General features: G+C 36.5%; 2 protein-coding genes across 2 annotated transcripts in view; one reads left to right on the top strand and one right to left on the bottom strand.

Annotated features, from left to right (window-relative positions):
- The window catches only part of LOC145666712 (putative G-protein coupled receptor No9), a 601,808-nt gene that overhangs the window by 102,370 nt on the left and 483,837 nt on the right, over positions 1-15,601 (top strand). The gene's annotated exons all lie outside the window — the stretch shown is intronic.
- Positions 247-957, bottom strand: LOC145666140 (uncharacterized). The gene has a single exon (XM_081733225.1). The coding sequence runs from the start codon at positions 955-957 to the stop codon at positions 247-249; it is 711 nt and encodes a 236-aa protein (XP_081589351.1).

The following is a 15,601-nucleotide window of genomic DNA, read 5'->3' as shown; positions in this document are numbered from 1 at the left end:
ACCCTTGTACAAGTTCAACTTCTATATCCACTAATATATTATAAATTTGTCAACTCACGGTACACAGATAACAAAAGAGCAAAATTGATTTGGACTTACCATAGTTGTCCTTTAAAGTATAAAATATATTTCTAACATAGAACAGAACAGATAACTGTAACATAAATACACTTTTGCACTACCTGCAAGTTACACACTTTTGCACACACTGTAAGGTTATCATTCACACACTGTAGAGTGCAAACTTTACAGCTCCTGTAATTGAGAAGCGTTCGTAACGTAGTTCTTTTTGCCATTGATGATTACAACAATTTTTCCGTCCCTTGTATACACATTCTTGGGGTCAAATTTCTTAAGTGCCTTTTGCAGTAGCTGCAATCGTGAACTACATAAATCTTCTCTTATTACAATTCCAGAGTTCTTTAGCTTCCGTTCCTGATTAAACACTTCAGCCCGTGAGCGATAACTAACAAATTTAACAATAATTGGCCGTGTACTACCAGGCTTCTTCTGTCCTACTCTATGAGAACGGCAAATGTCCCTTGTACTTAAATTTACGCCCAGTCTCTTTTCAAAGATTTCCAGTGCAAGGTTGTCTGTGTTTTCATTTATCTTCTCAGGTACACCGAAGATCCTTAAGCTGTTTCTACGCTGATATTGTTCTAACTCATCTATATTTTCCTGCAGATCACTTATTTTCTTGTCTCTTTGTACCAACTCTTTCCGTAAGTCCTCAATCACTTCACTATTGAAATTTAGCGTTTCTTCCAAACGTTCTATCACAACACGCGTTACAGATTCAATTATTGAATCAACGATTAGCTTCATGACTTCAGGTGTCTGCACAGTACGTTTCACTTCATCACATATATCCTTCATAATTTCTGACCTACTTGAAAGTGCAGCCGGTGACTTCAGTCCATTGTTTCTGCTGTTATAACGAGTGTTGTTAGCCATTTTGCACAGTAATTCTATTAAACTGATTATAATTACAAAGATTATATGTTCTGTGTGTTTCTTCTTGATTAAAACACTGACTAATTGTATTCACGCTACATTATATGCGAATATATGAATATAAATTATATGATTTTACTGGAGACGATGATGTCAAACTTTCACTACGCCGCCATCTTGGAAATAATAATCTTGGAAATAATAATGATAGATATATATATAAACACGAGGGTCATTTCGAAAGTAATGCCTCCTATATTTGATGGAAACTGATGGAGATACATAAATAACAACAGCGCAGTTAAACAGAGCAATATTTCAACTACAGACTGTCATTTTTCCACATAGACCATTCGTTACGCACTTTTGCCAACGATGCATGCCGCGCTTGTAAAAATCGGAAGCTGAGGCTAGCCACTTCCTTACAGCTTTGACAACAGATTCCGAGTCTTGGAACTTGTAAATGTTCTCCACATTTAGCTTTGTACACAAATCTCTGGCCGTTATCCGGCGACGTTCTTCATTGCAAGAGATGACAGCTGTGCAGGGTCGACCGGGCCGTGGATTGTCATGAACACCCTTTTCACCACCTTGAAAATGCCGTACCTATCGCCTCACATTGCTTATGTCTATCGTATCGTCTCCATAAACCTTTACCAAGCGTCGATATATTTCAATCGGCTCAATTCCTTCAGCAGCGAGGAATTCAATCATACATCGTTGTTTTATACGCACGTCCATATAACCTCCATTTTGGAACACTCCCATACTGACGCCAACTACCGCAGAACAACGTGACCAGCTACAAATAAAAGAGGAAGTGTGTGTGTGTGCGTGCGTGCGTGCGTGCGTGTGTGTGTGTGTGTGTGTGTGTGTGTGTGTCTACATTTTTACGTTACATATTAATGTACTAGTGTTTAGTTTTGTTTTCTGAACTATGACAGACAGAAGTAAATGGTTATAGTTGAGAAAACAAAAGGGAGATGCTACGGAAGAATAATAACTCAGTTCCTAACGAAAACACACTCTCTATTTCCCTCTCTTTCTACTTTCAACGACATAGCCACATTATTTATGCACAGTTCCTTCATTATAGGAGTTTGTACTTGAAAATACGAGTATACACATTTACGAAATACTAACGATGTCGGAGATTTCTTGTTTTCATCATTACATGCTACGTACACAATGCTACTGTCAATTTTCCAGCTACTTGCCTTCCCGTGCTTTGTTATCTTGCTCGTGGGAGCAAAAGCTATTTTCTTTTAAAATTAATTATATTTATAGAGTCTAGATAGAGAACCGTGAGGACGTTATATTTCTCCCACGTTGATATTTGATAGTTTTTGTTGTTGTATTTTTCTTCTGGGTATCAGGAAAGACCCGTACCACGGGTAAAATGGTAGCGTTCTTTTGTTTAGAGCGAGTGAACCTGCCGTAGGCCAAACGTGTGGAAATCATGTTGCTGAGTGTGCGTGAAGATTACACCAACGATGTTGCCAACGAGTTCAATCGATGCTATCCTGAAGGAAAACCAGTATCTCATCACAAACATTTCTACTTTTCGATTTCCTCGAAAATTAAAAGTGAAAATTTGTAATCATCGAATAATTTTATTTAGCTGAATAAGATCAAAATATTTTTTCGTTAACCGCTAATAATAATGCCAGCCTCATAATCTAATGATGCCAGCTCCATACCTTAATAATTTCAATGAAATTTGAAGGGAAAAAACAACTGCTACATCACCTAGTTATTTTCTCCATTGTTCATCATACATACACTTGGTTTACGTAATGAAATGAACTCTTTAAGTTTTACGTCCCACGATTATCCCAGCTAAAATAAAGAAGACGGTGATGATGAGAAATGAATGAAATGGTGGAATTAGGAAAGTTGGAGGAAACGGAAGAACCCCAAGAAAACACACACACACACGGTGTTTGGATGTTTGTCCACCACAACGCTCAATCTGCGCGAGCTGGGATCGAACCAAGAACCCCATGCATCAAGAGTGAACGCTCTACCACTGAGCCACCAAGGCCCCAGCTTTTCGTAATATTCGCGTTTCTGCTTTGTATAGGATAATTCTACATACGAAAAATTAAATTAGTGATTTTCGTAGCTATTATTCAATTATCGATAAAAGGCGCATTCTTTCTTTCTAAATGCTTTCTATGTGTTCTATTCTATTTCACATTTTCCACTTATATTTCATATCTTCACTAACAATACACTTTGAGTAATAAATCAGTTACTTACTGTATTTTTTTCTCCATTGCTTTTAATATTAGCCAGAGTTCCCTTCGTTCGTATAACCAACAAGGCACCAAATTGTATTTTTAAAATTTGTTTTAAAATATTTGTAAAGAGGAAAATAGTAGTAATGTAACTGTTTAACACAATGGCTCTGTGTTACTCCCGTTATGTTAAATTTTTACACAAGGCTGGTACTATTTCAACTCCATTGTATTTTGAATAGTGTTAAAACGGGAGTCGTTAAATCGATTTATTGACATGATGAGGAGTCATTTTAACAAGACACCGTTGATGTTGTTTCATATGCAGTTGCCAATAACTGTTTTTACAAACATGTATTTCTTCTTATTAAACGTACATATATGACACTTATCATGCTGAAAAAACATCATTGAAACACTTTTAATACTAGTGTTGAGGGGGGAAATTGTTGAAATAGTATTTATAAAGTGTGCTTCGTGTGTTCAAAAGCGTTAGTTCTCTAAAAGTAGTATCTAGTATGATATATTTAAAACATTTCTTCTCGGCAAAGAGTTCCAAAACAAAGTTATGACATACATTTTGCACATTTTGTACATACATCTGGGAAGTGCTTGGACAACAAGGGACAGTATCTACAAGGGGTGAATATGTGTCATCTGGAGGTGTTCAAAGAATGTCGATAATGTGTGCAGTGTCGTACTGTGTCTGAAAGTAGTTTCAGTATTTTTTGCAGTGCAGGGGTAATAAACTGTAATATAAATTATTGATAAGAGTTTACGAGGAACGAAATATGGTTGGCGATTAAGAGAACGTAGTGAACACAAGAACGTAGGGTAACTGGCTACAATAACGCCACCATTCTTAGTTTTTCGAGGATTTCACATTTAATAGTTAACGAAAAAAATAAATGTTGTATTGTTTAGTAGCTTGGTGTTTACTGATTACAACATTATGCAAGGAACCTGAAAAAATATATGTAGTGCAAGTAATACTCAAAAATGTCGCGCAAAGTGGAATGGCGTTATTGCATACACTATGGATACAATAGCGCCAGGTTATCATTATTCATATTATCATGAAACCAATTAACTTTGATACGTTGAAACATGTACAATTAGATGGAACAAGAATAGCAGTGTCCAGTAAGAGGCAATAGTCATTACAAGTTTCGTGATACCAACCCTTACAGGCTCCACATTGCAACCAATCAATAGTTTTACCAGTATCATCGTAACAGTATCCTTTGCAAGTAACGTAATAGTAGGAGCTATCTTTGCGATGACATGTTTTCGAACTTTTATCTTCTTCATTCTGTTTATAAGTACCTTCTTTCTTTCGTCCACCTGGTTGCAAAGTTGACCCATTATGCTTCACTTTAGGACGTTCGTTAAACAGACTTCTAGTTACTAACACTACTTGGACGTTTTCTTGATCTATTCCTTTCAGGAAGAGATCTGTTAATTCGTGGAGTTGGAATACGTTCAGTGATATAGCTGTTACTGGAGAATGTTGAGTGAGAAGACTGAGACGGAGCATTAGCTACAGGATCACGGATACACGCAGATGATGTTGACGGTTGAGGGCTGTTGATATCTGAAGTGGATGGCTGGTTATTGTTGTCCAGTAGAAGCTTATGTCGGAAACACTGAAGAGATGGTACTTGGTGCAAAGGTTTCTTTTTCTGGGAGTACTAAAGGATTGCATGGGTATATGACAGTAGCTTGAAAATCAGATATTGCATTCTGAGGTGTGGGAACTTTAACCAAGACAGTAACGCCATTGTATCCATCGCGTTCAGCGTTATTGCAGCCACACAACACAATGAACGTACCATTGTTCCACTGCTCTCTACTAGCACATTGACTCGTGTAAATACTGTCGATACACTAGTTATTGATCATTGTGTTTGATAAAAAAAATATCACCTTTGAATTCCTACACATTACGCGCCTGTAGTGATATTAATATAAAGCACTCAAAAAACTTTACTTACGTTTTCTGTTCTCAATTTTATGGTCTGAATTGATAACACAAAAATTGCACAACACACACGTCACTCCACAAGGAAATCAACTCACGCGCGAAAACAACAGATGTGCCTCCTATACATTAGCACATTGAAGACTGATGCCACGTGCTTAGTTTCTGTGCTGTAAACAGCTGAAAAACAAACGGCGTTATTGTATCCCTGGCGTTATTGTAGCCACTTACCCTACCTTGATTCTCCAAACTGGCTTCTTCTCATCAGACTGGAAAACTTCGAAAACTTCATATTTCCTATGACAAATAGGCCATCATACTTATTTTCTACACGATCTATAAAATACTCTATTTTGGCAGAAATTTTGAACCATCTATACTCCCCTTTAGATGCGCACTTTAACTAAGTGAGATGATAAAGTCCAGTTTCAGGTAGATACTGTGTTTCAAAATTCATTTCAAACACTTCCGTATTTTACACGTGAGAGGATCTCAAAGAATAGATAACGTCGATTTTAATGTGAAGAAAGAATTTATAGGAAATGACCCCTTTCCCGTATAAAAACTGAAATGTTCAAAATTGCTGAGAAATGTGTCGTCTTAATTTTAATGAGAATTTATATTCGAATGATTTCTCGAATGACTATACTGCAACACGAGGCACGCAGTATAGTCTAAAAATCTTTTCATACTGTTTCACAGTTTCCCCGTGGTGCGAACACAAACAAGACTCATCATCACATTTTTTTTTTAAAAAAAGGAAATAATTTGAAGAATACCTTCTGAAAACGAGAATTTTCAAACACGCTGGGACGCAGATCCGTTTACTTTTAATGGAGAGTTTATCTATGCAGTTTCATGATCCTAAAATGAGGGACTCATGAGATAGTTAATTTTGCACGCTAATTACTACCCCTACACTGAGAAAAATCCGTTATCCGGACAGCAGTTTATTGTACAAATATACGCTATCCTTATGTTTACTACAGAAATCAGTATGGAGCACACGTTATCCATATCCTACATATGTACTGCCCTTAGATGTTACGTCATGCCATTGTAGGATGTCTGATATCTAACGGTCTTCAAGATACGTATAGCTGACGTCGTTATATACGTCAGCTATATGATACATACGTCCATCTGTATGTGAGATCCTGATCGCCTGTATACAGTTTTTACATTTGTGCAGAAAGTATGCTTATTCGGAACACTTATGCGGGAAGTATTTATAAAATATACTTTTTCAGTTATATGTTTGCTATATGTTAAGTCCAAAAATTACAGGATTTAAACATGTAACCTATGTTTATACGTACGCCACATACGATTTTTTTCTCAGTGTATTTCTTCCTTAGGATATGCATTTTAATCAAAATAAAATGATAGAAATTTAATTCGAGATAGTTGATAACTATATTGTAATATTCGGTGTAGTAACGGCACACGAGTTTTCCCTCATCTTTTTTATTATGGAAATATTTATATTGTTTGCGCACAATATTACAAATAAGTAAATCTTTGCAAGTTCTTTCCTCTGTAATCAAATCTCCTGTCCATTGTAGCTCGGATATTTGAGGTTTGCTGATTAAGAATGCGTTGCAGCTGGGTCTAAAGAAACCTCTTGCCCGTTGCAGCTCGGAGATAGGTGCGGACACCTCTTGCCCGCTGCAGCTAAGAGATAGGGTTGGTATCTCCTGTCTGTTGCAGCGCTGAGATGGGTGAGAATAGAAGGGTTGAAATACGGCACTGAGATGAGTTCTTATCTCTTGCACGTTGCAGCTCAAAAGTAAGGTTAGGAGAATCTCTCCTACCCGTTGTAGCTTGCAGAGGTAGAGCATGCTCAGTTATCAACTGATATCTTCTTCCTCGAATTCCGTTTTCGTAGCCAGTCTTCGGAGGCGGAGCCTATAGAGGGAACGAATGAGTTTTCGTCGTGTCTCTTGGTATCGTCTTTGTGTTGCATCGGTGTGACGACATTTGTTGGCTACTTGAAGCACTTAGTTTCCTTTACTAATTAGGGAATATTGCAACATTCAAAAATTCATTTCAAGCGGCTCATCCGTTTTCCAGTGATCCGTTTACAACCAAGGTCACTTTCTCTTTTATAGATTAGATTTCACAATTTATTTCTTCGAATAGCTTGCGTCTCCTCGTGGTCGTTCTTCACACCCTTTAAGTTGGAAACCAATGATTTACAGCCAAGAAGCATACCTTAGTAACGTTATAAGAATTCATTCACAAACTGCATATAGTTGAGTTTATTTAAGTTTAACGTCCCACGATTATGCACTCAGGCTAAGCAAGGTGTTGGCAATGAGATGAATGATAATGTTGAAATAAAGAAAGTAGAAGGAAACGGCAGAACGCCAAGAAAACTCTCGTACGTGGTATTTGTCCTCCATGAATTCCACTTGGTGAAAGCTGGGGTCAAAATAGGGACCTCAGAAGTGTCAACGAAAATATTCTGCCTGTTTTGACATAAGGATAGAAGACTTACAAAATCAGTGATTCACCGTCCGCAGAGTGCAGCTTACAGAACAAAGTAAAGAGGGAAATATCCTAATTAACTACAAATGCTATATAGATCGCATGGAAACGAATCACATGCATCGAAAAGACGACAGGAGTCTCAATCGCTGTCATGAAAATAAATGCATTGAAGTACAGTAGGCTGGACATATTTCAAGACGAAATAATGATTGATGGGCAAAAGCTATTCTTGTCTGAAAACATCATCGTCATAGGTATTCTGTCATTATTGTTAGGTCACTTGCTGCAGATGAAAAGCTTTCATGCTTCACGATCTTCCGCTAACCTCTTCGCCTCTACGTACGACATTTTTGCCTTGATATCGTCCATTAATTGTAGACTTCTCTGCCTTCTCCCACTCTTTCCTGTCACCATACCCTCTAACACATCCCTCATAATACACTTCCTTCTTAGCCAATGTCCCAACCAGTTTTTCTTCCTCTTTTTACTAATATCTAAAATTGTTCTTTTCCCCCACCATTTATAATGCCCTCTCATTCATTTTCTGTTCGACCCGACTAATCCTCTCCACAACCACATTTCTAAAGCTTCCCGTTGTTTTTCATCATTATTGCGTAATATACGTTTCTGACCCGTACAGTAATTGAAAGCTAAAATTAAGGAACTTGAAGATAATAGTAAAAATAAAAATATTCGGGACATGTATAAGGGGATCAGCGAATTTAAGAAAGGCTATCAACCTCGTGCTTATATATTAAAGAAATCTGACGGAACAGTTCTCACCGATACGGATAGCCTCTTAAATAGATGGAAAGATTTCTTTGACGATTTTCTGAACACGCAGCCAAAAACTAATGTGCGTGGAGAAAAGGAGATACATACCGCAGAACCGTATATTCCAGAACCCAATCGAATAGAAGTAGAAGCCGCTATAAAGAAATTGAAGAAACACAAATCTCCGGGTGTAGATGAAATTCCGGCTGAGTTAATTTTAGCTGGAGGCGAAAAATTGTGGAACAAGATACACAAACTCATTCTCCTTATCTGGAACAAGGAAGAATTGCCACAACAGTGGAAAGAATCAATCATTGTTCCAATTTACAAGAAAGGCGACAAAACTGACTGGAATAATTATCGAGGCATTTCTCTTCTGTCAACATCCTATAAAATCCTTTCAAATATTCTGTTAGCAAGACTGACCCCATACGCAGATGAAATTATTGGAGATTATCAGTGCGGATTTAGACGAAATCGATCAACTATCGACCAAATATTTACCATTCGCCAAATACTCGAAAACAAGTGGGAATACAATACCCCGGTACATCAACTATTTATTGATTTTAGAAAGGCTTACGACTCTGTTAGGAGAGAAACATTATACAACGTTCTTACAGAACTTGGAATACCGAGAAAGCTAATTAGATTAATTAAGATATGTTTAAGTGAATCCCAAAGTAAAGTCCGGGTAGGAAAATTTTTGTCCACGAGCTTCCACGTCGAAAATGGCCTGAAACAAGGAGATGCGTTGTCGCCATTATTATTTAACTTTGTTCTGGAATACGCTCTAAGGAAAATCATAGATAGCAACCAGGGCCTAGAGTTGAACGGCATTCACCAGGTTATTGCATATGCTGATGATGTAAATTTAATAGGGGATGATAGGAGAACAGTAGAAATAAATGCAGAGATCTTATTAAACGCTTGCAGGGACATGGGTTTAGAAGTAAATGCAGAGAAAACTAAATACATGGAAGTGCGTCGGGACCGTAATACGGCAAATTGTGGAGGCGTTAAAATATTAAATAATACTTTTGATAAAGTGGATAGTTTCAAATATTTAGGATCAATATTAACAGACGAAAATCATATTCACGAAGAAATTAAATGTCGACTAAAAGCAGGGAATTCGTGTTACTATTCGGTTCAAAATCTCTTGTCGTCGCGAATTCTATCGAGGAATTTGAAGCTTAAAATATATAAAACGATAATCATGCCTGTTGTTCTGTATGGTTGTGAAACATGGTCGCTTATTCTGAGGGAAGAACATAGACTGAAAGTATTTGAGAACAGGATCCTGAGAAGAATATTCGGACCCAAGAGGAACGAGAATGGGGAATGGCGGAAGCTTCATAACGAGGAACTACATAGTTTATACGGTTTACCCAACATTGTTAGGGTCGTCAAGTCTAGGAGGGTTAGGTGGGCAGGTCATGTAGCTAGAATGGAAGAAAGTAGAAACACTTTCAAAGTCTTGACTGGTAGACCCATAGGAAAACGACCATTAGGAAGACCTAGGCGCAGATGGGAGAACAATATTAAGATGGATCTCGCAGAGATAGGAATACAAAGTAGAAACTGGATGCAATTAGCTAAGGATAGAAGTCAGTGGAGAGCTTTTGTGAACGCGGCACTGAACCTCCGGGTTCCATAGGCCATAGAGTTAGTTAGTTAGTTAGTTAGACCCGTACAGTAGAATACTTCACATGAAGCAGTTTATGAGTCTACGTTCTTATATAATGTGATGTAATCATATTTAAAACACTGCGAAGTAAGTTGGAAAAGACTTATTTAATATAGAGGATCGTGGAGAAGCGTTGGAGAGATCATTCAGCAATGGATTGAAAATTGCTGACTGTGGAATTCAACATTTAAATAACTGCTTTTTATTGTTACATTATTTTGCATTAATCCTCTATTGGAAATTGTAAAATAAACAATAATAACTGTATTTGAAAGAACGAGAAGAAATTTGGAATTAATTAAGAATAAACGCTTACTTCCAATTTTAATTCTAACTCTATAGCTCAAATAACACTACATTTTCCTTGTTGTGTGATATTTTTATGTGTCTCTAAAGGGACATAAGCGCTAAAAAGGCAAATGCAGAAATGTGGTTATATGCATGGTGGCTTTTTCTTCGTTGTTATTATTACAACAGAATTCACATTAAAGAATTAAATACGTGTACGTTACATAGCGTGAAGTAGACCAGAAAAACAAGGAAGGTAGTTTCCATAGCCACCTGAGTGTTTTTTCCTCTAACGTGTTCTCAAAAAACAAGGCCCCATTGCATCGTTATCTCACCACTTTTCAGTAATTAAGGGAATATCCAACACATGTCTCTTGAAATATAGTCAACTTATATTAGCGGCATTTTAGTTAAACAACATTCACGTAAAATTTAAGCTTCTCGTATTTGCTAAAATAGATGAAAATAGCTGCACTTATTTCCTCCAACTATTTGTTGCTACACATTATCTTTTTTTTTTTTTTTTTTTTTTTTACTTTTGCTTGGTTCATTTTACTCATGTTGTTGTGGACAAATACTATAGATTATTAAAATATGTAATTAACCATTGGCTAAGATAACTAAGAAATGTACATTATCCGTTGAAAACTGCAAATATTTTCTTATTCTATACTCTTTCCAATTCGATTTCAAAAATTCAGTGGTGCTGTGATACTGTCCGTAAAACATCCAGCTACAAATAAGGCAGCGGCCCAGGGTCAATCTCTGGTGGTTCCATGAATTATTTTCTCGTTCTATTTTCGTTACAATGCGGCTCAAAAGTTCACCTAGTCTGTGACTGGGGGTACCAGAGTAAATTTGCGAAGGAGGGTAGAGAGCTTCAGCAGCGTGCTGATGATTATATCACCTCTTGTGTGTACCAAAGTCTAGTAAGTGTATGGCTTACCTCCGCCCTGGGTCCTCCTATGGTCTGTCTTCAATAGCGACTGTCTTTCAAAATTACTAATTTACCTTAGGAGGATCATGCAGTGGGTCTTATTAGATTGTATTGTTAATACGCACGCCCAATATTCCACAGGACGATTCTTGAACGAAAGGGAATTCTTGACTTCTGTTTGCTGCAATATGGACAGGTAGGTAACGATTGCTGTTCGTATCCTGTTTCAAAGCAATAACATTGCCTAGTGTGTATGCAACCTGCACCGTAACAATGAGATGTTGGTTGCCTATAAGAAAGGCTATGTAGCTTTACTAACAAAATGCCCCTCCAAATATTCCATACATGGAATTGAGTAATCATCTTCGTTGTCTACAGCACAGTTTATTTCTTATTTATTCACTAGCACGTATCCATACACAGAATGCTCAGTAATTACAAGGAAGAATTAACAATTAACAAGCCATATAACAACAATGGGAAAGGAATTGGAAGGAAGTCGGCTAGGACGTATTTAAAAGTACCATTCCCTGATTCGTCTGGTGAAATTAAGAGGTTGGACAAAAGCTCAATCAAGATAACTGGCAACCTGATTCGGACCCGAGACCTCACGTTAGCGAATAATGAACGCCAACCACTAGCATGCATTTTTAAAAATGCTTTATTTAAAAGTAAGGAACAAAAGTACATTAGTACATGAAGAGTAAATAAATAAAATGTTTAAAGAGGAATTTAAAATAAAGAAATAAACAAAATCAGTACATAAGCACAAAGCGCCTGCAAGGGGTAGTCAAGTTACGTTGTTATTATTTTTCTTATAATTACATTTGAGTTTAGAATTGTATATTAATGCTAGATTAGGTTTTTTTCTCTCTTATAATTTACTTGTGGTTTACAATTACTCTGTGAGAACAGTTGAATAGTTTGCAAAATGTTTTGTTTTTCGTCCAGTAGAGATAGAGCTGCCTTTTATTTGATATTCTTTTGTGTAAAATAAAGTTATAAACCTGTTTGTACATAAACGAAACATGATGGGCTGCACAATGAACCAGACAACAGAATTGCTTTTAGATGTCAGAAACAAATTAAAATGAGAGCACAAGATGGTTTATGTTATTGTAAAACTTGAAATTAAAGAGCACATTTTACTAATTAAATCACAAAAGATCTTCAGATCTAGCATATTTGGATAGACGTAAATCTTATTAGCTACAGTATACATAGTGTTACAGTAGGTGCATACACTACTGCTTAAAATACCTATATCGTAAAATTTTTTCAATGATTTGCAAACATTATTGATCATAAAATACTAGGTTGAGCGTTGTTTGGAGTTGAGGTAGGAAACATTGATGTTTTTCCATATAACATTCCGATTTCTATTATGGTTGTTTAAAGCGATACTAAGTTGAATTGTAGCCTACAAGCAGACACATCGCTGTATAGGTTGTTGATGGAGTAAGTTTCAATCATATCTTTTGCGACCAAGCCCTATAGGATATCAAAAATAACATCACAGCAATGAATACCTGCAGCCGCAAGAAACACGTGTATTGACACCTCGAGCTCTAAACAGTGAAAGAAAGCATTAATGACATTAGCTGTGATCGAAGTATCATGTCTGCAGACAAGCTTGCAATTTAGGTACAAAGGAACGGCTTGTCTATTTGTAATAAAGCTATCCTACTCTCTCGTGCTGGCAGGTACAGTTGAGTATTGACCATGCTTAATGTTTTGGAATGCCATAAGAAAACATTTCTCGACTGGGTAACTGTTTACTTAGTTTTTAAATGCCATTGGAACGACTTGCAGTATGTGCCATAATATTCTGCAAGCTGACTTCTTAAGAAAACTGTACTAGGAAAGTCAATGTTTCTTTGAATATGAGTGATAAGAAGAGTGTAGATTTTATTAGCTGTAAGATGATAAGATTGGTGTACGGTTTCGTTGATGTTATTGAACTACCATTGGCGGTTTTGCAATAGATCGGAACATTCTTCATAAACCTCTGTAGTAGTGTGGGTGGAATTTTAACTGTTCTCACTGTTTCTATATTCACGTCCGCACTGAGTCGAATAGTCCTGAACAGAGATAGGAAGAGAAAATTGGAAAACATAGTAGAGTGAATATCTCTGGTGCACGGGGTCCGTGGTTTGATCCTCAACTATGTAAGTTTGTGGTGGATAACATCGCGTCCGCCGGTTTTTTTATTAATAAATGTTTCAGATTCAGATCCAAGTTCATTTTACACTGAAATAATGTAACAAAGTGCATACGGAAAACAACAACAATATATGTATATTTAAAAAATAAAGGCCACATTTGCAGAGACTTTAGTTTGCTTCTAAATTGATATTCAGAATCAAAAATATCAATATCTGAAGATAAATTATTAAACAATGATGCCAGTCTGAAGTATAAAGAACGTTGTATAATTGATAGTCTGGGTGTTACATATGTTAGTAGTTTATGGCTGCAAGTAAGGCGAGAAGGTACACGAAAGTTGATAATAGAAACCAATAATTGAGAATCAATTTTTCGATTAATATTTTTAAGGAGAAGTAGCAAGTCTGCCACCGTGCGTCGAGTATGGGGATCTGTATGTTAAGCTTAATTAGAAACTGTGCTTTATTAAGACTACGCACTGAAGGAATTCTTTGTTTGGCAATGGCAAGGAAAGAGTTAAGAACAGAATCGAAGCGGGATCAGTTTGAAGCACAGGCCATATTCCATATCGGTGAGCAATATTCAATTTTAGGAGATACAAAAGCTTTGAAGAAAATAATAAATGATTTGAGATCACGAATTTCAGTAAATCTATAAAGGATACCAGTATTATCATAGCATCTTCACAGTAGCATTGGTGTGATCAGCGAATTTAAGTTTCTCGTCGAATAATACTAAGAGGTCTTTATGTGTTGTAACTCTTTCAATAATTTTAGTTATACAATATCTATGATAAATGTTATTTTTCTGCGAAGAAATACTAAGGGTAAAGCATTTTTGAGAGTTCAGTTTTACATTCAAAGTTGCACACCACTAAGCAAATTTAGCGAGGATCTGTTCAAGTCGTAGGGCATTGTCTATGGAAGAGATTTTATGGAAAATTTTACAGTCGTCAACAAAGAGACGAATGTTCGTAGGTGGTAAAGAAAGGAAGGAAGGAAGATCATCCATGTCAAGCAGAATTCGCAGAGGTCCTAGAACACTTCCCTGGAACACCCCAAAAAGATCTCTCGAGCTACTCCCGTTTTCTCTCACATTGTCGCTCCACCAATTCTTCGCAGCAAAATTGGGAAGAAAATATTTGGAAAAAGTTTGACAGGAAACCTTTTGACTGTGAAGCATTCTTTTGCTATCTTGAATTTTGTTTATAATTCTATACTATGTTGTTCACATTGTCATCTTTATACAATCTTGAGGAGAGTTGATAATACTTAGATACTAAAATATGAACTTGCTGTATTAAATAAAGTTACTTGTAGGCAAAGGGAGAGAAATATTACATTTATTAGAAGTTATTAAAGTACTATTGATTTCGTTGCTTTCTTTAAAAAATGCGCAGTTTTATGCCAAAGCTTGTTTCCTTTCTGTGGAAAGCAAATGGATGATTTGAGAGCCAAGAAGGAAAATAGAAACAGAAAAAAAGGAAGAAAAACCATGAGAACTGAATAAAAAATATTATTATGTATTGTTGCTGCAAAAGTGAAAAAAGTCGTCAAAAACTCAATTTTATGACTTCGTTATTTTGTGCTTATTTCCCACTTCTATTCTCCGCCTTCCTTCCCCCAGTGGGTAGTGATGGTTTTGTGAGGATGGGAAAGAGCTAATCTGACGCCTGTAGCCTACTTTAATTTTCAACCTCATGATGAAGTTTGTCAACTTTCTTCTCTATTCCAAGATGGCTGACTGTTACTAGGAGAGGGAAAAATAATTACAAGGGACACAATGCTCTCCTTCTTCCTCTCTCTCTCTTTCTTTCCTCTTTCTCTCTCTTTCTTTCTCCCCTAAAACATGAAAAATGACATTTCCCCTGAGAGTGAGTCCTCCATTTTTTTTTTTTTTGTCTTTCCGCCATCGTCAAGAATGTAACATCAATTACCATAAATTTCTAATATTCGTTTTTTTCTAATATACTATAATAATTCTTTCTCACATCAAAAAGAGAAAAGGCGGAACTTGATCCCCTGTAAAGAAGGTTGATCACGGTTATTAAGAAAAACAGATAATGGGTACGTCCC

Source organism: Thermobia domestica, chromosome 12 (assembly GCF_964235325.1).
Source record: "Thermobia domestica chromosome 12, izTheDome1.hap1.1, whole genome shotgun sequence".
Lineage (NCBI taxonomy): Eukaryota > Metazoa > Arthropoda > Insecta > Zygentoma > Lepismatidae > Thermobia > Thermobia domestica.
The sequence above is the reverse complement of the archived record's forward strand: the minus strand, read 5'-3'. Positions and strand labels throughout refer to the sequence as shown.